This window comes from Acomys minous (assembly GCF_964271855.1).
Source record: "Acomys minous genome assembly, chromosome: 16".
Taxonomy (NCBI): domain Eukaryota; kingdom Metazoa; phylum Chordata; class Mammalia; order Rodentia; family Muridae; genus Acomys; species Acomys minous.
In genome coordinates, this window is record NC_140498.1 from 87,208,164 (window position 1) to 87,231,366 (window position 23,203).

The 23,203-nt window shown below is 46.4% G+C and overlaps 2 protein-coding genes and 1 pseudogene across 4 annotated transcripts in view; 2 read left to right on the forward strand and 1 right to left on the reverse strand.

Moving 5' to 3' along the window:
• Positions 1-22,279, reverse strand: part of BRAP (BRCA1 associated protein) — a 30,889-nt gene extending 8,610 nt beyond the window's left edge. Inside the window, exons 1-9 of the mRNA XM_084762119.1 lie at positions 22,033-22,279; positions 20,564-20,725; positions 18,932-19,127; positions 17,038-17,227; positions 8,173-8,286; positions 5,129-5,277; positions 2,098-2,173; positions 1,594-1,732; positions 813-922 (exon numbers count right to left, since the gene is read on the reverse strand). Of these exons, the coding sequence (XP_084618245.1) occupies positions 813-922; positions 1,594-1,732; positions 2,098-2,173; positions 5,129-5,277; positions 8,173-8,286; positions 17,038-17,227; positions 18,932-19,127; positions 20,564-20,725; positions 22,033-22,114 (1,218 nt within the window). The 5' untranslated portion in view covers positions 22,115-22,279. The remainder of the gene's footprint in view (positions 1-812; positions 923-1,593; positions 1,733-2,097; positions 2,174-5,128; positions 5,278-8,172; positions 8,287-17,037; positions 17,228-18,931; positions 19,128-20,563; positions 20,726-22,032) is intronic.
• LOC311586194 (dynein light chain 1, cytoplasmic-like) lies at positions 11,944-12,839 on the forward strand (annotated as a pseudogene). Its single transcript has one exon. The product of its transcript is annotated as a dynein light chain 1, cytoplasmic-like (transcript).
• Positions 22,280-22,411: 132 nt separating the features above from the next.
• ACAD10 (acyl-CoA dehydrogenase family member 10) overlaps positions 22,412-23,203 on the forward strand; it is a 45,599-nt gene continuing 44,807 nt past the window's right edge. For both annotated transcript variants that reach the window (XM_084762099.1, XM_084762098.1), the window contains exon 1: positions 22,412-22,568. The gene's annotated coding sequence lies outside the window, so the exon portion shown is untranslated. The remainder of the gene's footprint in view (positions 22,569-23,203) is intronic.

The window sequence follows — 23,203 nt, forward strand, 5'->3', positions numbered from 1 at the left end:
AACTGTCTGTAACTCTAAGATCTGACACCCTCACACCAATGCACATAAATTAAAAAATTAAATAAAATATTTAAAAAAAAAGACGCTGTCTTCAAATCAAACCAAACCAAACCCACATAAACAATGAGACATTACCAGCCAAACAAACAACACTACATGACTGCTCTGCACAGATAACAGTCTGTGGCAGACAGACTTCACCACTCAGAAGAAAAATCTGAGTGTGCTAAGTGTATTGTTTCTTCAAACATATAAACTCAGAATTGCCTTTACATAAATGAGCCCAACTCAGAAACCATGTTAAACACACAGCTATGCATAAAAGGCTACAGGGAAGAAAAGAGGCTGCAGGGTCCCTCTGACCCCGCCTATTCCACATCTAGCTTCTGTAGAGACAGTGACAGGACAGCACTGCCTTCCTGCTTTCTGCTGCTGTGGAAGATGGCCTGAACTGCCGTAACTATGACCCCAAACTCAAGACAGCCAGGAACAACACACTGAAAACAGTAAGACGAAAACATCACCAACAAACACGGACACCACAGAATGGCTTCAACTTGGAAAAAAAAATTAGAAATAGAAATTCTTCACAGCAGTGACAAGACTTAAAAAAAAAAGTTTCACTCGGCAGGTGACAATATTAAGGTCAAAGCTGCTAGGCTTTGTAGCCTGGTCTACAAAGCAAGTTCCATGACAGCCAAGGCTACACAGAGAAACCGTCTCAGAAAACACAAACAAAGAAAAAAAGCCCAAACAAAATGAAAGAAGATAGCAAGAGTAATTGTTAAAGTGACAGCTAGTAGCCATCTTACCTCTAACTGTAAGGCATCGATCTTCTCTTCCTGGCAGGTGTCGCCCTCACACTCGTATTGAACAATCTTTCCATCTGTCTTGCTTGCAACTAGTCGATGGACATAATTATCTAAAGAAAGGAGGAGTCAGCCAGAGGTGGCCTCTTAAGAATGAAAAGTTCTCTACGCCCCTCACCCCCAAGACAGGGTTTCTCTGTGTAGCCCTGGCTGTCCAGGAACTCACTCCGTAGACCAGGCTAGCCTTGAACTCAGAGATCTGCCTGCCTCTGCCTCCTGAGTGCTTGGGTTAAAGGTGTGTGTCACCAAAACCTGGCCAGTTCTCCATGCTTTTAACTCTGAAACATTTTCTTGTTTTTCTAAATCTAAATGATGTAGAATTTTTCTTTAAAAAGGGGTTAAATCACTTGAATTTGGGGGTAGGGGGAGGATAAGAATAGACACCTAGAGCCGGGCGTGGTGGCGCATGCCTTTAATCCCAGCACTCGGGAGGCAGAGGCGGGCGGATCACTGTGAGTTCGAGGCCAGCCTGGTCGACAAAGTGAGACCAGGACAGCCAAGGCTACAGAGAGACCCTGTCTCGAAAAACCAAAAAAAAAAAAAAAAAAAAAAAAAAAAAGAATAGACACCTAAACCGTCTCTCCATCTGGGTCATCCTTAACCTGGCACCTTTGAGGGCAACCATGTAATCTGAGATTGTCGCAGCCGTTTAGGAGGATGCCACTGTAAACTGTGAGGAGTTTCAACGGGATCCTAACCAGAAAACAGCTGTGCACTCACTCACCTCCAGCATAGTCCCAGACCCGATGGTTGGTGAGCTGCATGGCATATGTGTGTTGGGTCTCCTCAAAGTGCTTGTAAGCATGTCGACTTACATACCGTCCACATCCTATGTGGCCGCATATTAAACAAATCCAGAGGTTCTGCCAAGAGAGGAGAGCTGAATTGGTGATGGGGGAGGGGAGGCACATGACTGGCCCACATGGCGGCTTGGAACGAAGACTTAGGAGCTGCTTCTGAATAAGAAGGCTCTAAAGCCTAACCTTCCAGGGTCCTTACTGGTCTACCACTTCCCCTCCCTGGCTTCTGCAAAGTCCTAAGTACAGACTCACAAGTGATTTGGTAGGCACCTCAGTCTTTTAAGAGAATAATAGCAAATAAAAGCATGAAGAATCTGTGCATTCACACACCTGACGAAAAAAAAAAAAGGAATCTAAGCTGCACCAGGCAGAAGAAAATCCCAGGGGAATAAAGCTGCTCTTGATCCCTCCTCACCAGCATTACTTACTTCCTGGACACCACATTCAAAACACTTGTTTTCTTCCACTGGCTCTGGTGTTTGACAGTACCGGCAAACAGGACACCTGTCCGGGACATTGAAGGTAAGGCCAAGATTATACACAGGTAGGAGCCTGCACTATAAACCCACCCCTCTCTATGCTTTCTCTTTGTCTTTCTTTTCTAAAGGTTATTTACTTGAATGAGACAGGACCTCACTCCACAGTCCTGGCCAGCCTGAACTCACTATGGATACCAGGTTGATATCAAACTCATAGAGAACAGTTTGCCTCTGATCCCAAGTGCTGAGACTCAAGATGTGAGCTACCACACCCAGCCAATTATTTTTGTTGCTTTTTTGAGACAAGTCTCACTATGTAGTCCTGGCTGACCTGGAACTTGCTCTATAGACCAGGCCAGCCTCAAAAATAAAAGATCTGGGGGCCAGGCGTGGTGGTGCACGCCTTTAATCCCAGCACTTGGGAGGCAGAGGCAAGTGGATTGCTTTGAGTTCAAGGCCAGCTTGGTCTATAAAGCAAGTCCAGGACAACAGTTAAGGCTACACAGAGAGATCCTGTCTCGAAAAAGCTTAAAAAAAAAATCTGCCTGACTCTGTTTCCTGAGCGCTGGGATTAAATGCATTTGCAACCATACTCTGCTCCCAGCCATTTTTCTTTCTTTCTTTCTTTCTTTTTTTTTGCTTTGTTGACCAGGCCGGCACTGAACTCACAGAGATCCACCTGCCTCTGCCTCCCTGAGCGTGGGGATTAAAGGTGTGCACTACCACGCCTGGCTTCAGGCAATGTTTTATAAAGGTTTATTTTTATTTGTATGTGTGTGCCCACCAAGGCCAGAAGAGTGTGTCAGCTGAAGTTACAAGTGGCTGTGAATAGCACATTGTGGGTTCTAGGAACTTAACCTGGGTCTTCCCCAAGAGCAGCCAGTGCACTAACTGCTGAGACACCCTCAGACATACACAGGACACTTCCTCCCCCTCAGGTTTGAAGATGACTTTTAACTCCTGATCCTCTGCCTCCACCTCCTATGTGTTAGTATTATAGGTGTGTGCCAGCATGCCCAACTGGGGTAACTCTTTCCTATCACATGCAAGAGGAACTAATATTCAATACTGGTCATCAATATATTTTGTTTAATGGATCAATATGACAGAAAGTGGGATACAGCTGTAGGTGATTGAACTGCCACCAAGAAAGCAAGCTCAATTTATTCTTTGGCCAGGTCATGAAGAGTAAGGAAAATGTGCAAGCAGGCAGAAGGGCAACCAAGGTCCATCTGACTTTCTTTAGAACAGAGGAAGATGGGCAGTGTGTGGTTGAGTGTATTCTATGCACCATGTGAAGCAGTGCCTGCCGAGGCCAGAAGAGACCATTGGATTCTCCAGATAAGGAGTTACAGTTGGTTGTGAGCTGTTTAACATGGATGCTAAGAACCAAACCTGGGTCTCTGCAAGAGCAGGAAGTATTCTTAACTGCTGAGCATCCTGCTTGCTTTTGAAATGGGTTTCATATAAAGTAGGCTAGCTTCAAACTTTCCATGTATTCAAGGATGACCTTGAATTTCAGGTTCTCCGGTCTGCAATTCCCTAGTACAGGGATGCGCTATGTCTGGCTTAGCAAGTGCTAGGAATAGAGCCCAGGGCTTTCTGAGTAGGCATGCCAGCTACTACGCTAGGAAAGAATTCACCAACGGAACTACAGCTCTAGACCTGAGAGCTCAGTTCAAGAAGACAACAGACAGACAGGGGCTGAGAGTTAATGGTAGAACTGTACTTAAAAAGGAGGAGAGGAAAAGAGAGGGAAGAAAAGGAAGAGGAAGGGAGAAGGAAGGGGGAGAGGGGGAGAAAGAATGTGGGAAGTAGTGCTTGAAATGGCTGCTGGTGTAGGCAGAGCAGCTGCACAGGGAGACAGTGGCCCTTCTGCGTTGCATGTGTGCTGGCTGTGGCAGACACTGGACAGGAAAACAAACTGATACTGAGTTCTGACACTGACTAGGTCACATACCAGAATCTAGGGGAACTATTCAAAACCAAAGTTTTGTAGCACACAGTGAGTGCATTTTGACATTCCACAGCGTCTAAGAAAACATCAAGTGTATTGAATGACGGAAGCTCCTGCCAAAATCCAGCTGCTCTGTCTACTGGCATTGAAGGCATGACCACAATGCTTGGATTCAACCTTTTTGTGGGGTGGGATCACTTTGTAGCCCAGACTTAAACTCCTGACTTTCCAAACTCCAACCCAAATTATGGAATTACAGGTGTGGTCACTTCAGTGGGCTTTTGAATCAGCCTAATTATTTATTGTGTGTAAAGGTCAAAGGGCAGTTCCGTGGAACTGGTGGTCTCTCTCTATCCACCATGTGACACCAAGTGCCTTTTCCAATGAGTCATTTTGCTAGGCCTAAGCTTTAATAATTTCTTCTATTTTTACTTTTTGTTGTTGTTGTTGTTGTTTATTTTTTGAGACAGGGTTTCTTTGTGTAGGCTTGACTGTCCGGGAACTCTGTCCAGGATAGCCTCTGCTTCCTGAGCGCTAGGCTCTGAGTCCTGGAATTAAAAGCCTGAACCCCACCATCCAGTCCAATTTTACTTCTATGTTTGTTTTCACATGTATGCAGGTGCCCACAGAGGCTAAAAGGGTTTTAAGAGGTCTTGGTATTTGAAGAACAATGTGGACTGAAGGATGGCCCAGTGGTTAGGAGCCTTTACTGCTCTTGCACAAGAAGGACCTGGGCTCCATTCCCAGCACCCATATGGCAGCTCACAACCACCCATTTACTCCAGTCCCAGGGGACCTGACACCCTCTGGCATCCTGGAGCACCTGCACGCATGTGGTACATGTAAACTCAGGCATGCGCGAGCACACACACACAAAACATCAATGGCAGTTTCCACAAGACCTGAGAGGAACATTGAGGTCTCTTCACTATTGAGATGCCAGCTTTGCAGAGTCAAAGACTAGCAGTGTTGACAGTCATTTTGAATTCTGGGAAGGGGTCATAAAGGGCCCCTTGCACTCACGTGGTGTCATCCCACCGCTGCAGACACTGGCTGTGGAAGCTGTGGTTGCACAGCGTTGTGAGGATGCCGTTCACAGACTCATCCATTCGCTCCAGACACACAGTGCACTTGGGGAGCTCCGTCAGGTCCATCACAGGAAGGCTGGCGCCCTATAGGAAAAATCTGGTTAAGCCCCACCCTTCATCCTCTGCCGCCTTCTTCTTTAAACAAGAGAGTTCCTGATGCTTTTTTTGTTCATTTTTGAGATGGAGTTCCACCCTAGACCAGGCTCACCTGGAACTCGTAGCAAGCTACTTGACTCAGCTTTGCAAAGAGATTGGAGGTGTGAGCTATGTCTGGCATCTGCTGATTTTTCTTTTATTTTTAAAGAGACTTAATTTTAAAAAAAGATTTAGGGCTGGAGAGATGGCTCAGAGGTTAGGAGCACTGATTGCTCTTCCAAAGGTCATGAGTTCAAATCCCAACCACCACATGCTGGCTCACAATCATCTATAATGAGATTTGTATACATAATAAATAGATCTTAAAAAAAAAAGATTTATTTATTTTATGTATGTGAGTACACTGTCTTCATGCACACCAGAAGAGGGCATCGGATTGTATTATAGATGGTTGCTAGCCACCATGTCATTGCTGGGAATTGAACTCAGGACCTCTGGAAGAACAGCAAGTGTTCTTAACTGCTGAGCCATCTCTATAGCCTTGAGATTGATTGAACTTTCATATGTACTGGTATTTTGCCTACCTGCATGTCTGGTACCACGTATGTGCAGTGACCATGAAGCCCAGAAGAGGGCAGTATCTCCTCTGGAGTTGGAGTTAACAAAGGGCTGTGAGCCATCTGGGAATTGAACCCAGGTTGTCCACAAGAGCTCTTGACTGCTGATCCATCTCTACAGCACCCTACCACACACTTTTATTTATTTATTTATTTATTTATTTATTTATTTATTTATTTTTTGGTTTTTCGAGACAAGGTCTCTCTGTGTAGCCTTGGCTGTCCTGGACTCACTCTGCAGACCAGGCTGGCCTCGAACTCACAGTGATCCACCTGCCTCTGCCTCCCGAGTGCTGGGACTAAAGGCATGCGCCACCACGCCTGGCTTTATTTTTTTTTTAACATTTAAAAATTTTTAAAAAATTTTTTGGTTTTTCGAGACAGAGTTTCTCTATGCAGCCTTGGCTGTCCTGGAATCACTTTGTAGACCAGGTTGGCCTCGAACTTGTATAGATCCGCCTGCCTCTACCTCCCAAGTGTTGGGATTAAAGGCGTGTACCACCATGCCTGGCCCCTACCCCCCTTTTTTTAAGTCTTGATTTTTGTTTGTTTTGGAGGTAGAGCTCAGGCAAGCCTCAAACTTTTGAAATAGTTGAAGAAGGCCTTGATGTTCTAATCCTCTTACTACCACCTTTTTATTTATTTATTTTTTTTAATTTTAATTTTTTTGTTTTTTTGAGACAGGGTTTCTCTGTGTAGCCTTGGCTGTCTTGGACTCACCTTGTAGACCAGGCTGTCCTCAAATACTTTTAAAAAATGAAAAAAAATTATTTATTATTTATACAGTATTCTGCCCACATGTGTGCCTGCCTGCCAAAAGAAGGAACTGGATCTCACTACAGAAGGTCATGAGCCACCATGTGGTTGCTTGGAATTGCACTCAGGACCTTTGGAAGAGCAAATGGTGCTCTTATCTTCTGAGCCATCTCTCCAGTCCCCTTTTTAATTCTTTTCTTTTTTGCTTGTTTGTTCTTCAAGATAGGGTTTCTTTGTGTAGCCTTAGCTGACCTGGACTTGCTTTGTAGACCAGGCTGGCCTCAAACTCACAGCGAACCACCTGCCTCTGCCTCCCAAGTGCTAGGATTAAAGGCGTGCGCCACCACCACTTGGCACATAAAAATGTAATTTGAAAAGATTTAAAGTAGATCCAAGAGCTGGCCACAGTGATGTCACCTGGAATTTGAGAGACTAGGGGCTAGAAAGATGGCTTAGCAGTTAAGAGTGCTTAATCTGCTTTATCCGCTGAGTCTGTGAAGCTTGGCTGTTCTAAACCAGATACTGGACTTGAACACACAGAGATCTACCTTCCTCTGCCTCAAGTGCTAGGATTAAAGGCATTAGAGAGCCAGATTCTTAGGTCTGCTTGAAAAAGAAGGAACTATTACAGCCTCACAGAGTTTGAGGCCCCTCTAGTCTACATAGTGAGTTCTAGGATAGCCAGGGCTACACATGAAGACCCTGTCCCCCCAAAAAAACCAAAACCAAAAGGCTTTAATCCTGGCACTGGGAGGTAGAAGTAGGTGGATTTCTAGGAGTTCAAGGTTAGCCTAGTCTATACATCGGGTTTCTGGACAGCCGTGGTGACATAGAAAAACCCTTTAAAAAAAAGCTAGGAAGGAGATTTGCGTGAATAGTTTGGAAAAAAAAATGCTTCTTTATGCTCCAAACAGTGCTCCATTGTTCTGAGGTAGCGTCAACAGTGCAGATTTCCTCTTACTTTGATATGGGGGCAGGGTCTTGTTATATAGCCTAGGCTGTCCTCCACCTCACCAGTCCATAGCCTCTGCCTCTTGAGTGCTGGGGTCACATGCATATGCCACCACACCTGTTTTCTACATTTTAAAAACAAGATTTAACTTTTCCATGTTTTTTTTTTAAAAGCAGGACCTTGCAATGCAGCACAGGTTAGCTTTGGACTTGCCATGCTACCTGTGAATCCATCCACCCTCACTCCCTACCCCCCGTAGCCTAGGCGCTAAGATTCTCCATTTTAAACTCTGGCTTTCGTACATTCACACCACCATCCATCGTGCACCAAACACCACCATCAAATTTGCCAACATTCTATCAGCCCAAAAGAACCTCTATACCGTCAGCTGGCCCACCCCATTCCCCTTTCCTCCGAGACCCCAGAACCTGTCCTTTGTCTCTACTCTCAATCTCCATGGTAAGGCCTATTTTTGGATGTTTCCGCAAGCATCTTCACATTCAATTCTATACCAAGCAGCAACATTGCTTATCAGATTTAAGATGTCTTCACACTCACATCTTCAGATTTCAGCACTTCCGCCCTTTCCACATAGACCAGCTGGCAAACGTCATCTTCAATTGAGTTGAACTGGCGGCCGTTGCATGCCATGTAGAAACTATCCGCATCAGTCTGCGTGCACCGAAGGGGAGAGGCAAAAACAAAGGCTCGTCAGGGAAGACGCCTTCCCAATCCCTCATCCCACACATTTGCAGTCAACAGAGAAGCATAGGAGTAGCATTCCCTGGAGCTCTGCAGCACAGGGTCAGGCTGCTTACAAGACACAAGGCACTGCAGTGTGCTTAACAGAGTGCTGTGCACTGCTAACCGTCAACCCAGCACCGCCAGCATGCTCCTGGGGGGTTCTTTCCCAGCTAGTCATTAACATTCTGGAGCTAAATCGTAACTAATCATAGTCACATATTTTTTTTCCGAGACAGGGTTTCTCTGTGTATCCCTGGCTATGCTGGAACTCTCTCTGTAGATCAGGCTGGCCTCCAACTCAGAATTTGCCTACCTCTGCCTCCAAGAGCTGGGAATAAAGGCGTGTGCCACCATGCTTGGCAGCCAGTCAGAATTCTCTCTCATCTCTCTCTTTTTTTTTTCCTCAAGACAGGGTTTCTTTATGTTATCTTTCCTGGACTAGCTTTGTAGACCAGGCTGGCCACAAACTCACAGCGATCTGCCTGCCTCTGCCTCCCGAGTGCTGGGATTAAAGGTGTGTGCCACCACGCCTAGCCAGAATTCTCTCTCTCTCTTTTTTTTTTTTTTGGTTTTTCGAGACAGGGTCTCTCTGTGTAGCCTTGGCTGTCCTGGACTCACTTTGTAGACCAGGCTGGCCTCAAACTCACAGTGATCCACCTGCCTCTGCCTCCTGAGTGCTGGGATTAAAGGCGTGCGCCACCATGTCCGGCTCAGAATTCTCTTAAAAAAAAAAAAAGGCAGAGCACTGTGGCACATGCCTTTAATCCCAGCACTCTGGGAGGCAGAGGCAGGCTCAAAACCATTTGTAATAAAATATGATTCTTTCTTCTGGTGTGCATGAAAACAGAGAATTCATATACATTAAATAAATCTTAAAACAAACAAACAAACAAGGGCCGGGCATGGTGACGAATGACTTTAATCCCGCACTCGGGAGGCAGAGGCAGGCAGATCGCTGTGAGTTTGAGGCCAGCCTGGTCTACAGAGAGTCCAGATCAACCAAGGCTACACAGAGAAACCCTGTCTTGAAAAAACAAACCAACAAACAAACATCCTAACAAAACAAAAACAAGCAAACAATAAAGGCCAGGCTTCGTGTCACAGCACTAGGGAGGCAGAAGCAGATGAATCACTATCTCGAAAATCAAATCAAATCAAAACCAAACCAAACAAAAAACTAGCATCTGTGTTAAAGAATAAGGACTGCCTCACTGCCTCCTTCTGCTAACCTAGGTCTAGTCCTGGAAGCTTCTAGCTTCCATGCAGTCTAACCCAGGCCTGGAATGTCTTCACCCTCTGAGACTCACTGCTTCGTGAGTTCACCTTTAATTGTTCTTTCTGAGAGCTGGGCTGGCTGCTTCAACTCTGCTGTCTGGCTCAAACACCCTGCTGACTTATTCAATCTGGCTTCTCTCTCAGCCAGGAATTGCTCTGCTTGGCCTCAAACTAACTCAGTCTGCTCTAGTCTACTGGCTTCCTCTTGTTTTCTGGCCTGTTCCTTCTTCACCTGAGTTCTCTTTCTGCAATCCTCTCTCTATTACTGTCCTGGTCAAACTGCCTCCTCTCCGAAAAACTGCCTTTTAAGTAGCGTCCCTTTCCTCTCTCTTCAGAGTTGGGCGTATCCTATTCTATCAGATCGTCTCTGATTCATCATCACCTTTTCTGGCACTCAATACACATCACTTTCAAACATGTGTGCTTTCTTCTACAAACTAACTTTACTTTCACTTGGGATTAAAGGCATGTATCACCATGCCTGGACTTAAGCTTTTATTTACCTGATACTTGCTCTATACCAGGCTGGCCTTGAACTCAGATCTGTTTGCCTCTGTCTCCTGGATTAAAGGCGCATTTGTATCCCAGCTGGATCACACAGATCTAGATCTTTGAATGTCATCTCTTGCCAGCATTAGCCTAAACACAGGAAGCTAGCTGCCTGTTTCAGCCCTACTAATGCAGATAGGCTGGGGGATGGGGGTCGCTTCCTCAGAAATAAAGCCCTTGCACTGTTGACGTCCACCACCAGATTCACAGCTGTTCTACCAAAACATCCTACCTCTCTTTTTCAGCGTCTCAACCTCACAGCCGCCACAAGTTTCTTGAACATTTTCTAATTCCATTCTAGTGATGCAATCTCATAGATTTTTAATTTATTTTATGTGTAAGGGTGTTTTGCATGTGTGCGTGCGCGCCTGTGCTCGTGTGTTTGTGTATTTGTGTGTGTGTGTGTATACCACATGCATGCAGTGCCTAAGGAGGCCAGAAGAGGGCAGCTGGTCCCCAGTAACTATAGTTACAGCTGGTTATAAGCTGCCATGTAGTTGATAGAGACTGAGCTCAGACTCCCACTTCATGAGTTGCCAGTGCTGTAAACTGCTGAGCCATCTTCCTGACCCCACAGTTTGTGGAGTTTTGGCTATTTATGCTTTCTTCATATAAGCCAGTGAGCTGAGCTCTGAGAAGAACAATAAGTTCTGATCTCGTTTTACTGAAGAGGCAGTGCATTTTAAGTTCAGATGTGTAAAGCTGGCTGTGGAACAACTTTCTTTCATCTAAGAGATACTGTTGGATAAGGAGGTAGACCCCTCAGGCTGAGATACTTACTGAGGGAGCAGCCAGGCTAGGGGGAGGCTTGGTACACGCACACTGTAGCATGCTCTCAAGTGTGTGCGCGCACACACACACACACCAATGCAATGAAAAATGGTAACTATTCAGGTGCTAAAGAGATGGCTCCACAGTTAAGAAAACATACTGCTCTTCTATAGAGGATCTGAATTCATTCCCAGCACTGGGACCAGATGGCCTATAAGCAGCTGTAACTCTAGGAAACCCAATGCTTTCTTCTGGTCTTTGTAGGTATGGATGCACATGGCAAACACACACACACACACACACACACACACACACACACACACACAATTTGAAAATCTATCTCTTGAAAAAAAAAAATGCTCAGCCTGGCGTGGTGGTGCTTGCCTGTAATCCCAGCACTCAGGGAGGCAAAGGCAGGAGGATCTCTGTGAGTTTGAGGCCAGCCTGGTCTACAAAAGCCAGTCTAGGACAGCCGAGGCTATATAGAGAAACTCTGTCTCAAAAACAAAACATAACAAAAACAACAACAAAATGCCATTTTGTTTTGTTGCTGCATGAGACAGGCACCATCACTGTACCATGGCTGGCCTTGACTGTACAGCCTTTGCCTCTTGAGTGCTAAGACTGCCGGTGTGGTCTACCATACCAAGCAAAGTGGGTTTTTGCTGCTGTTGTTCTATGGGTTTGCGTGGTCTAGGCTGGCCTCAAATTCCTGATCCTTGTGACTCTGCCTCTCCCTTGTGGTGAGTACAGGCATGCACCACCATACCCAGCGAAAATATACCTCTTTCCGAAATGACACTGTCAACAGTGGAAATCTACAATGTCAACACACTGGCATCCTCTTTACAATGTAGGTATTAAAAATGCAGGCTGAGATGCACCACGGCTTTGGTAGCAACCAGCTCTCCTCTGCTGCTTGAGCGGTGCCAGCATGCTCCCCAGGAGCTCACAGCAGCCTCCTGGCCCCTGCTCCATGACTGGAAGGCGGTGATAAAATGCAGACATGTGGGAAGAGATGCAACAGCACTCAGTAGAGTGCCCTACTCAGGGGTTGGAGAAGTAGGAAGTACAACATAGACAAGGATATTGCGGCCCACATCAAAAAGGAGTTGGACAAGAAGTACAGCCCCACCTGGTACTGCATTGTGGGGCGGAACTTCGGTAGTTACGTGACACATGAACCCAAACACTCCATCTACTTCTACCTGGGTCAGGTGGCCATTCTTCTGTTCAAGTCTGGTTAAAAGTATGGACTGTGCCAAACACCCAGTGATCCATCCAAAAACAAGGACTGCATCCTAACTTCCAATACCATAGACTGAATCCTCAGCCTTGTTAAGGGAACACTTTGTTTGAATCTGCTGTTTTGTACAGGGCATCATCTCTATACGAGTTTGTGGTTATAAAATAATTAGTAAAACAGCTTACATTTGTATTTGTTTTCTAGTCCATACTTCTATACTCCATTTTTTTTCTCCCTTAAGCCATTCCTTTAAAAATAAGTCTGCTGAGCTGGGCGGTGGTGGCACACACCCTTAATCCCCAGCACTCAGGAGACAGAGGCAGGTGGATCACTGTGAGTTCAAGGTCAGCCTGGTCTACAAAGCAAGTCCAGGACAACCAAGGCTAACACAGAGAAACCCTGTCTCAAAAAACAAACAAACAAAAAATAAATCTGCTGGAGATGTAAATAAATACATAAATAAGCCAACTGGATGGTCTGCTCTTCTAGAGGTCCTGAGTTCGATTCCCAGCAACCACAAGGTGGTTCATAACCATCTATAATGTGATTTAATGCACTCTTCTGGCATGCAGGTGTACATGCAGATAGAGCATTCACATACATAAAATAAATAAATAAATCTTTAAAAGAAAAAAAAAAAGCATGCTGGGCCAGATGTGATAGTGCATGCCTGTGATGCCTGCACTCAAGGAGGCAGAAGCTGGTGGATCTCTGTGAGGTTTTTTGAGACAGGGTTTCTCTGTGTAAGAGCCCTGGCTGTCCTGAACTCAGATTATAGGCCAGGTTGGCCTTGAACTCGCAGTGATCCACCTGTGAGTTCCGTCTGTCTCTGCCTCCAGAGTGATGGGATTAAAGGTGTGTGCTACCACACCCGGCTGTGTTTTTACTTTTAAGAAGACCAGAGTCCTAGGGGTCTTGAGTAAGTACAGCAGGGAGAAAGCCCACCGCACTGCTGAGTGGTTTCCTGTCCCACACATTTCTGTTTCCATATCCTGATGATCTGCAGATTCCTTCCTCAAAGACTGCATTTCCTGAAGGTCATACTATTGATTCCTGAGTACCCACAGACCTCCAATGAAAGCTAAGGAACAGGCGCTAGATAGATGACACAGAGGGTAAAGACCCTTGCCAGCAAGGCTGATAGCCTGGGTTTGACTCCTGAACCCCACATAGTAGGAGAGAACTGACTGCTGCCAACACACATATACATACATACACGCACAAAAAAAGTAAATATAGACAGTTAGGGCCAACAGAATTACAAAATATTCAGAAGACTTGCAAGTTCTCATGACAAACTGCCCTGTCAGGAAAAGAGGGGCCAAGAACGTGGACAGCTGCCTGTATATGGCCTCAAGCGACAACTTTCACATGACACTTCAGATCTAACTTTGGGAAATGACTAGTTGGATCCTATTTGCACCTGTTCTGTGTATATCTGCAAAGCCCTGAGTATAAGAGGAGACAGTTGTCAATCTGACTTTACAAAGTCCCCCACCACTGGGAATACTAAGAATGTGTTTCAAGAGCTACAAAGATGGCTCAGTGGTGAACAGCACTGTCTGTTCTTTCAGAGGACTCAGGTTTAGATCAACAACACATGACTTAAGGATCTCTGTTCTATAGGGTGAGTTCCAGGACAGTCAGGGAAACACAGAGGAATCTTGTCTCGATAAACCGAAAAACAGAAACAAAACTCAAACCCAAACCCAAAGGGCTCACAACCATTTCTGGCTCATGCTGCAGAAGGAGGCCCTCTTCTGGCCTCCATGGACACTGTACACAAGCCGTGCACAGATAGCACGCAAGCAATTACCTACACATGTGAAATAAAAATGTTCTTGTTGTTATTTGAGACAGATTTCTCTACTTAGCCTGGTTGTCCTAGAACTAGGTAGACAAGGCTGCCCTCAAACTCAGAAATCTCTTCTGCATTTGCTTCCTGGGTGCTGGGATTAAAGGCATGTGGCACCACACCCCACAAAACAAATCATCACTGTCGCACCCTCCCCGCCGCCCCCCCCCACCCCCGCCATGGGGCGACAGCATAGTCCTGGCTGTCCTTGAACTGGATCTGTAGACCAGGCTAACCTCAAACTCACAGAGATCCACCTACCTCTGCTCCTCAAGTGCTGAGATCAAAGGCATGCACCACCACTGGCTGGCTCACAAAACAAATCCAAAAATCAAAAACACAAAAGCCAAGGTATAGCTAGGCGTTACATACCCTTAGTTCCAGCACTCCAGAGGCAGGAGGCCAGGCTGGTCTACAAAGCGAATCAAGGAGAGCCAAGGCCACACAGAGAAACCCTGTCTCGAAACAACACAATAACAATAACAACAAAAAAGCAAGGTATTCAACTCCTCTGTAGATCCAGATTCAGAGGTTGGTACAAACACAGCAAATATACCTCATCCCTGACTGACAGGAGGTCTCCTGAGGTGCTTTGGAGACAGTGGGGCAGTGGGTCCCTAAGCTAGCTAGACTTGGTGGCATAGCAATAACAGCCAGGTGTGGTGGCACAGGCCTTTAATCCCAGCACTAGGGAGGCAGAGGCAGGTGGATCTCTGTGACTTCAAGGCCAGCCTGGTCTACAAAGCAAGTCCAGGACAGTCAGGGCTACACAGAGAAACTGTATTGAAAAGTCAAAAAAAAAAAAGAAAGAAAGAAAGAAAAAAGAATAGCGATAACATCACAGGCCCGTGATAAGAGCTTTGTCCTCACACTTCTGCAAGCTATCCAGATGTCCCCTGGAGGCATGAATATCCTGTATTCTCTGTTTCAAAGGTGAGAAAATTGGCTGCAGAGAGGTTAGTAATGACTAAAGTTGCACTGCTAGACATCAATAAGATGGAGGAGGCCACTTTTTTTTTCTTTTTTCTTTTTTTTTTTGGCTTTTCGAGACAGGGTTTCTCTGCGTAGCCTTGGCTGTCCTGGAACTTACTCTGTAGACAGACTGGCCTCGAACTCACAGAGATCCGCCTGCCTCTGCCTCCCTGAGTGCTGAGAGGCCACTTTTAACCCCTAGGAGTGGGACACAGGTGTTGGTAAAGGACAGTCACTGGAAGCCACTAGTAACAGCAATCAATACTTTATATGTCTATAACTGATCAACAGATACCACAGAGAAAAAGGCACAGAACAAAACTAGAAAATGTCTAAGAATGTACTAAGCCTAATTTGTGTAATGGAAGTTTTGGTTTATTTGTAAACTCAGTTATGTTATATAAGTATGTTTTTGTTTTAATTATAAGTGTGGGATTTTAGTTTGGGCTTTAGCTTGTCCACAGCTGATAACTGCCTCCTATAGGGCATGGTCTTTTTGCCAGCTGTTAATAGCCTGCCCTGTATGGCACAGAAAGGGATGTGGTTTAGGACTCTGAGGGAGAAAAATAGGAGATCCCAGAAAGAGGGTGTGTGTGTGTGGCGTATGAATTCCAGGACAGTCAGGGCCATACAGAGAATCTGTCTCAAACAAAACAAAACAAAACAAAACAAAAATTCAAGCCGCATGGAGGTGGTACACGCCTATCTCTGTGAGTTTGAGGCCAGCCTGGTCTACACAGAGAAACCCTGTCTCACAAAAACAAAACAACAGGGCTGGAGAGATGGTTCAGAGGTTAAGAGCACTGGCTGTTCTTCTGAAGGCCCTGAGTTCAATTCCCAGCAACCACATGGTGGCTCACAACCATCTGTAATGAGATCTGGTGCCCTCTTCTGGCATGCAGGCACACATGCGGGCAGAGTACTGTATAAATAATAAATAAAATCTTAAAAAAAAAAACAAAACAGCAAAACCCCAAAACCCCCTACAAAACCGCCATCAATAACAAAAACCAAGAAAACAAAGAAAAAATAACCCAGGAAAGTAAAGTTGGCTAGGCAGTAGATAGTACAGAGAGTTCTATTTCCAGCACCCACATGGGGCAGCCTGTGACTCCAGCTCCAGGGCATATGACAGACACACTTTTGTGGCCTCCATAGGCATTGCACTCAAAGAACATCTTGTAAACAGAGAATGAAAGAAGTGGGGACAATGACAAATAGCACAGTGACACCAACCACAGAAGTGTGCAGGCTTCTGCGTTACTGGACTAATTACCACTGGATAAACAAACACAGTGTTGGATTTCACACCCAATCTGTTGCATAGAAACCATGAGTCAGGTGTTGGGTGCAGGTGTGTCATCAAGCTACATGGAAGACTAAGGGATGAGATCATAAGTTCAATGCCTCCCAGAGCCAGAGAGTGAGACTAAGGGCAGCCTGGGCAACGTAGTGAGCACTGTCACAAAGCACAAAAAGCTTAAAAAAAAAAAAAAAGGCTAGGGACATAGTCAGTGGCAGAGCACTTACCTATCATGTGTGAGGTGCTAATCTCCAGAACCATGAAAATTAACAATAAATAAATAAACACATTAAAAACTTTTTTTTTAAATTATGGGAGTACAGACAAGTAGAATAACGGATAATGCCTGTAATACTGATCAGGAGATGCCAGGTTCAACTCCTGGCTGGTTTGGTCATCTGAGGTTTTTTTGCTGGGTGTGGTGGTGTACACCTTTAGTCCCAACACTTGGGAGGCAGACAGATCTCTTGTGAGTTCCTAGCCAGCCTGGTCTTCAAAGCAAGTACCAGGCCAGCCGGGGCTAGATAGTGAGACCCTATTTTTAAAAAAAGCCACTGTAATTGTATTTCTAATAGTTATGGGGCAACAACCACAGTTAACCACACCTAGGAGCCATATAACCATATTTGAGGTGTAAACCACACACAACGGGCATCACCGTTTCTGTAGCATGTCTGCGGCAGAGGTGTCTAGCATCTTAACCTTTACCTGTGCACTGAACTTGATCAGCACCATATACTGATTCGGAGTAGAGTCTCTGATGATTTTCATTTGTTCAATTACATCATTGAATGGGGCAACAAACTTCATGAGGTCGTGACTGGTCATGGTGGCAGGGACAGTGAGGACACACAGCATGGCGCTGCGCCGCACATCTTCTTTTAAGGAGGTCATCTTACTAAGAGGAAGACAATGAGACCATCTTGAAGAGTTTGAAGAGCACTAACCAAATAACTGTTGTTCGAGAAGATATGAAAAATAAAATGGCTAGTATTTCACAAATCAACTTAAACAGCCTGAGCATTTACTTGAAAGCACACACTGACTCCACTGTCTACAGTGCCCCTTAAGGCAAGATCTACAAGGTCCACCCGACCAGAGTTTCCAATATTTAAAAAATATTTATTAGTTCTTTTAGAATTTCATACAATGTATTTTGATTGTATTCACCCCATCCAGCTCCTCTCCAGAAATTTCAATTTTGACTTAAAAGTTGTTAATCTACACAGGCCAGACTCAGTGTTTCTTTTTTTTTCTTTGGGGGGTGGGTGGGTGGTTTCAAGACAGGCTTGTTCTGTGTAGCCTTGGCTATCCTGGACTTGCTTTGTAGACCAGGCTGGCCTGGAACTCACAGTGATCCACCTGCGTCTGCCTCTGGAGTGCTGGAATTAAAGGCGTGTGCCACCACGCCCAGCTTATTTTCTTTTTAAAAAAGATTTATTTATTTTGATGTGTATGAGTGTTTGGCTACATATGTCTGTGCACCACATGCAGACCTGGTACTTAGAAGAGGGCATGGATCCCCTGGAACTACAGTTAAAGATGGTTGTGAGCCACTTTATGGGTGCTGGGAATTGAACCCAGATCCTCTGCAAGAGCAGCGAGTGCTGTAACCTCTGGGCCATCACTCTAGGCCTGTGTTTCAGTCTCTTTAATGAACAACTGTGAGGCACAGTGCTACTGCCAAGTTCTCTTAAGAGCTCTAGAAGAAAGAGCTGTAAATCTATGTGAGAATTCTAAACTCAGAAGATGTGACTGAAGAGTACAAAAAGTGCCTCCTCGGAGTGGAGCAGCTGGGAGGGAGGAGGGGACACCTTCCACAGTGAAGTTTGCTTTTGATGTGCTGAAAACCGAATTGTGAGCTGGGATCCAAGATGGCTCTACCTGATGATTGGCTTGTTTTTCAGTTTCCCAGGAGAAACACGGCAAACAAGTTAGGGCAAGAACAGTTGCTGAGACAGGAGCTGAAGACCCTGCTGTGGGTTATCTGTCCAAGTGCTTCCTTTCCTTGGGCTTCCGGAAGAAAGTTTTTGTTTGTTTGTTTGTTTTTTAAATATGGGGGGGAGGGGGGACAGTTGTAAAACATCAGGTCTAGTGGTGAACACTTTTACAGGCAGATCTCTTATCAGTTTCACACCAGCCAGGGCTAAACGGTGAGACATTGTTCCAAACAAAACAAGCGCATGTGTGCACACCCACACCCACACACAGACACATACGCACGCACGCACGCACGCACGCACACACACACCAACCCTCAATACAAAATAAAAAACAGAAGTACAGTTGCCTAGTTTCGTAGCTTTGGTATGCTGTGGTAAGAACATGAACATGGGATGGTTTGGCTCATTCGGTTTGTAACTCCCCAATCAATACCCATGCCTAACAGCTAATAAAGTGCATCTACATATTTATTTTTGAATAGGGAAAGCTTTGGCCCAATTGACACTGTTAAAGGCAAAGCATTTCAGAGCTCTCTAGTCCACAGTATCTGAAGGCAGTGCGCTGTCAAAGCTTCAGCTGTCAGGCCCACAGGCCACAGAGTTTCCTAAACACTCAAAGCAAAATCAGAGCAGTCTGGAAAAAAAAGAGCTTTTCTTACTTCGTCTTATACAGGTGCATGATGCCGTGGACGATTTCAACGGAGGGGTTGCCACTGAAGAAGGAAATCTGGTCTGGGAGCTGTTTGGATGGAGAGTCTGGGGTCGTGTTCACAGACTCACTCTGCTCTCTAGTTCTCTGGGTAGAGAGGGGGGCTGCTGAAGACTTCTTTTCTTCCATTGCGTCTCTCAACTCATCTTACAAAAGTAAAAGTTAACAGATCACAACAGCTGAAGATATGCTGAAGGAGCCTAATAAAGTTAGAATTTCAAGCTGGAGCAGTGAACTGTGACAGAGAAACTACACTGTACTACATTAAGAACCACAGTCATGCTGGGTAGGAAGGCTCACACTGTAATCCCAACACTAAGAGGCTGAAGTGGGACAGCTACAGATGTGGGCTACAGTAAGAGACCCTGTCACAAAAACAAACAAACAAAACTGTATTGGGAAAACTGTGAGGTTTGGGAACATCTCAACTTTAAAGCTCTCTGCCTAAAAACATCTCTTTATACTCTTGTAAAAATCTCCTAACACCCTCAAAACCCAAGAAGGGTTCCTCCTACATCTAGCAGCACCACAAGTGGGCAACATTTATCACATGCTCCTCAGTGAGACAGACAATCGAGGCTCTCTGAAAACTGGACCTTCCGGTTCTGACCACACCTATATTAAAGATGTAGAAAGCACCCACTTCCCTAGCTGCCCACGCCAGCAGGGCAGGGAGGCCACAGCAGGCTTACTGGATGGACTGCTCCTCTGGAGCCCAGTTAGTGGTAATGAGCACTCCACCAGAGCTAAGAATCTATTTTGTTACAATCAAGCAGTCAATCAATTTTCTCCCCTTTATTATACTTCTGAAAGAGGATCTTCTTATGTTATCTGTTTCCAAACTCCAGGGTTTAAATAACCCTTTTGGGGCACTGGAGGGAAGGCTTAGAGGTTAAGACACTGCTGTTCTTCCAGAGGTCCTGAGTTCAATTCCCAGCAACCACGTGGTGGCTCACAACCATCTATATTGATTGGGATCTGATGCTCTGTTTTGTCATGCATGCAGAGCACTGTATTCATAACAAATTAATAAATTTTTAAAAATATAAAAATAAATAACTCTTTTGCCTCAGCCCCCTGAGTGACTGGGACTAAAGGTATGTACCTCTGCACCCATTTTTAGTAGTATTTAGAAAAAAATTAAAGGCAACAAAATGTGGATTCTCAAAATCATGTAAAGCACACAAGTGGTAGGGGGGAGAAAAAGCAAGCTGGAGTAGGGCTCAGTGGGTTGAGTGCTAGCCGACATGGCTGAAGCCCTGGGTCTGCACCCAGCACTGCATAAGCTGCATGTAGTGATGTGTACACGTAACGCCAACACTCAGGAGGTGAAGGTAGAAGGGTTAGAAGCTCAAGGTCATCCTCTGTTTCATACAGTGTTTGAGGTCAGTCTGGGCTAAATAAGACCTTCTCTCAAATAAGCAAATAAATGGAAAAAAAAATATATGCCAGAGGTGAACCTCATGATCAACCACAAAGGGGGGGGAAAAAAGAACACACACACACACACACACACACACACACACACACACAGCCAGGGGCTCAGAGCACAAGAGCAAAGCTAGGCATCCTGAGGACACACCTGAGCTGGCCTTCATGGTCTCAATAATCACATCGGTCATCTCCCGGCGGCCAAGGTGCTGGTGGATGACTGCTGCTCTCTCCCCTGGTGACTTCCCTTCCAGACAGGCGACGGCTGAAGCCAGTGTCTTCTTTTTGATCTCCTCATCGGACATCTCCCCAGCTGAAGAACACATGAAAGATTAATATCTGATGACAGGACAAATTCCCCTCACTTCTCGGCACTCCAATCAATAGGTTTCCTCCTCGTCTACTGCGCTTCCCCAGCGGGCAAGGCGCCTTCGCAGTGTCTGCCTCAGCCCCTCTAGGGCTCAGAGAGCAGCCCCGGCAAACAGTCAGACAGCATCCATCCCATCTCTGAAACTTTCGGCTGTTCTAGTGAAATCATGGACTTTAAACAAACTCTCAGGAATAAAGGCCTTCCAGAAGGTTCCACAGTGATTTACATCCAGATGAACTAGCACGAGTAGCACCCAGAAAACGGTGAGCCTATGTTGTGGCCAAAATGTAAGTCTCGTGAACAGACAGCACTTTGGGCACCCTGAGGCATGGACTCAGAGGCCCTTAAGGTCAGCTCCGAGGCAGACCTCAGGCTGGTCCTGCCCCACACTCATCCCACACATCCCAGCACACAGTAGGAAGCTCTCCCTCTATCTTGGTGGCATAAATGTCGCCATGACTGGGCCCATGAAGATGCCCAGTGCCTAAGTGGCAACTCTGTAGACTTTCAGGACCAGGGGTCACTTTGAGCCCTTGAAAGCTACTTGTAACCTTGAAATAAATCACACTCAAGGGACAACACACACTTAAGTCTTCCACTGACGCTCGCTCCAAAGGTTGGATTCACGGAGCGTCCACTGATGCCACTCTCCCAAGAACAAGCGCCAGGCCTGCTCGCCAAACTAAGTAAGTGTTCCTGTTTCTCTTTTCCATCAACTTAACTTAAGCATTTAGTCCTTACGCCACAAATTAGACGACGCAGCTGTGACAGACACCAAGCAATCACCCTCCCACACAGACTTTTTCTGCTTGTTTGTTTGTGTAGACGGGCTTCCCTGTGTAACCCAGACTGGCTGGTGGTTTGCCGGTCGTCCTGCCTCCACCTCGGGAGTCTCAATGTTATCAGGTAATGTTGTGACGACCAAGGGAGAGTGGAAGCTGCATGGCCCACTAAGGACATCTGTGGCAGGTGATGAACACATCAGATTCTCGGGCCCAGGCGGGTTAGAATCCCTGTCTCCAGCCCCCCCACCCCCACCCCCCACCTAACTTTGGGCAAAACATTTAAGCCCAGGCTAGTCTGACAGTGTGGAAAAGCTGCATAACACCCACCCCGCACCCTCCGAGGCCGCGCTTTCTCGCAGCGAGGGCGACGTCGAGCAGAGGCACTTGACAGCCCGGGGCGCGGGGGTGGGGGTGGGGGTGGGGGGGCGGCTGAGCCGCCAGCCCTGCGCGAGGCCGCGGACTCACCGGCGGCGTTGAAGCCAAAGTCGGAGGGGACCGGCGAGTGAGCCGCGAGCTCCAGTCGGATGACCACCAGTGACACACTCATAGGACAGGCGCTGGTCGGCGTGGGCCCCAGCGGGCTCGGGGAAGGCTGAGGGCCGAGCCCAGAGGCCGAGCGGCCGGGGGTCGGCAGCGCCGCCACTGCCTCAGAGCCGCGGCCGCCGCCTCAGCAGCGGCAGCTCTCTCGCGCAGCCGACCGAGCCACAACAAGCTCCACTTCCGCCTCCCGGCCGCCGTCGCTGACCCGCGGGGTCGCGCACGCGCACGCGAGCCGGCGGGAAAGGGGGGGGGGGCGAGGCCCCTGGCGCGCATGCGCCTTCCGCAGCCACTGCTGACCCTTGGCCGACCGCCTATAAGAGAGTTTGCGGTCTGTAAATAGAGTCACAGTCTCTTTTTGCGTTCGACCTCTCGCTTTTTTGTGTCCCGCCCACTCTCCGGCAGGATTTGCCCAGGTGCGAGGTTTCCTGAGCCTTCGACCTCAGGGCTGAAACTTTATGCAGGTATGGCGATGGGCTGGTTAGGAGCGCAGTGGCTTTACAGTTGTTCTCTGAGAGCTGGACATAGCGGGTCTGCGGAGGATACTTTTGCAGACACAGAAAACAGACCCTGACAGGGCGACCTTTAGCACTCTTGCCATCCTGAGCTAGTCGTTGCATAAGAAACACCGCACGGTTGTGTGAAATATAACGCTGTGTGGGGTACATGGATAAACCAGGAACCTTATAAATCATGGTTAATTTTGCTTTTGATGTTTAGTTGTGGTTTTGTTCTTGTTTTAATTATTTGTTATTTTTTCTTTTTTGGTTGGTTTTTTTTTTTTTTTTTTTTTTTTTTTTTTTTTGAGACAAGGTTTCTCTGTGTAGCCTTGACTGTCCTAGACTCGCTTGTAGACCAGGCTGGCGCCTGCCTCTGCCTCCCGTGGGCTGGGATTAAAGGCATGCGCCACCACGCCCGGCTCTATTTGTTATTTTTTCAAGACAGGCTTTCTCTCTGTATTTCTGGCTATCCTGGAATTCATTCTGTAGGCCAGGCTGGCTTTGAACTCAGAGATCCTCCCGAGTGCTGGCATATAGGTGTAAGCGCCACTGCCTGGCCATTGTTTAGTTGTTTTTCAGACAGAGTCTGGGGTAGCCCA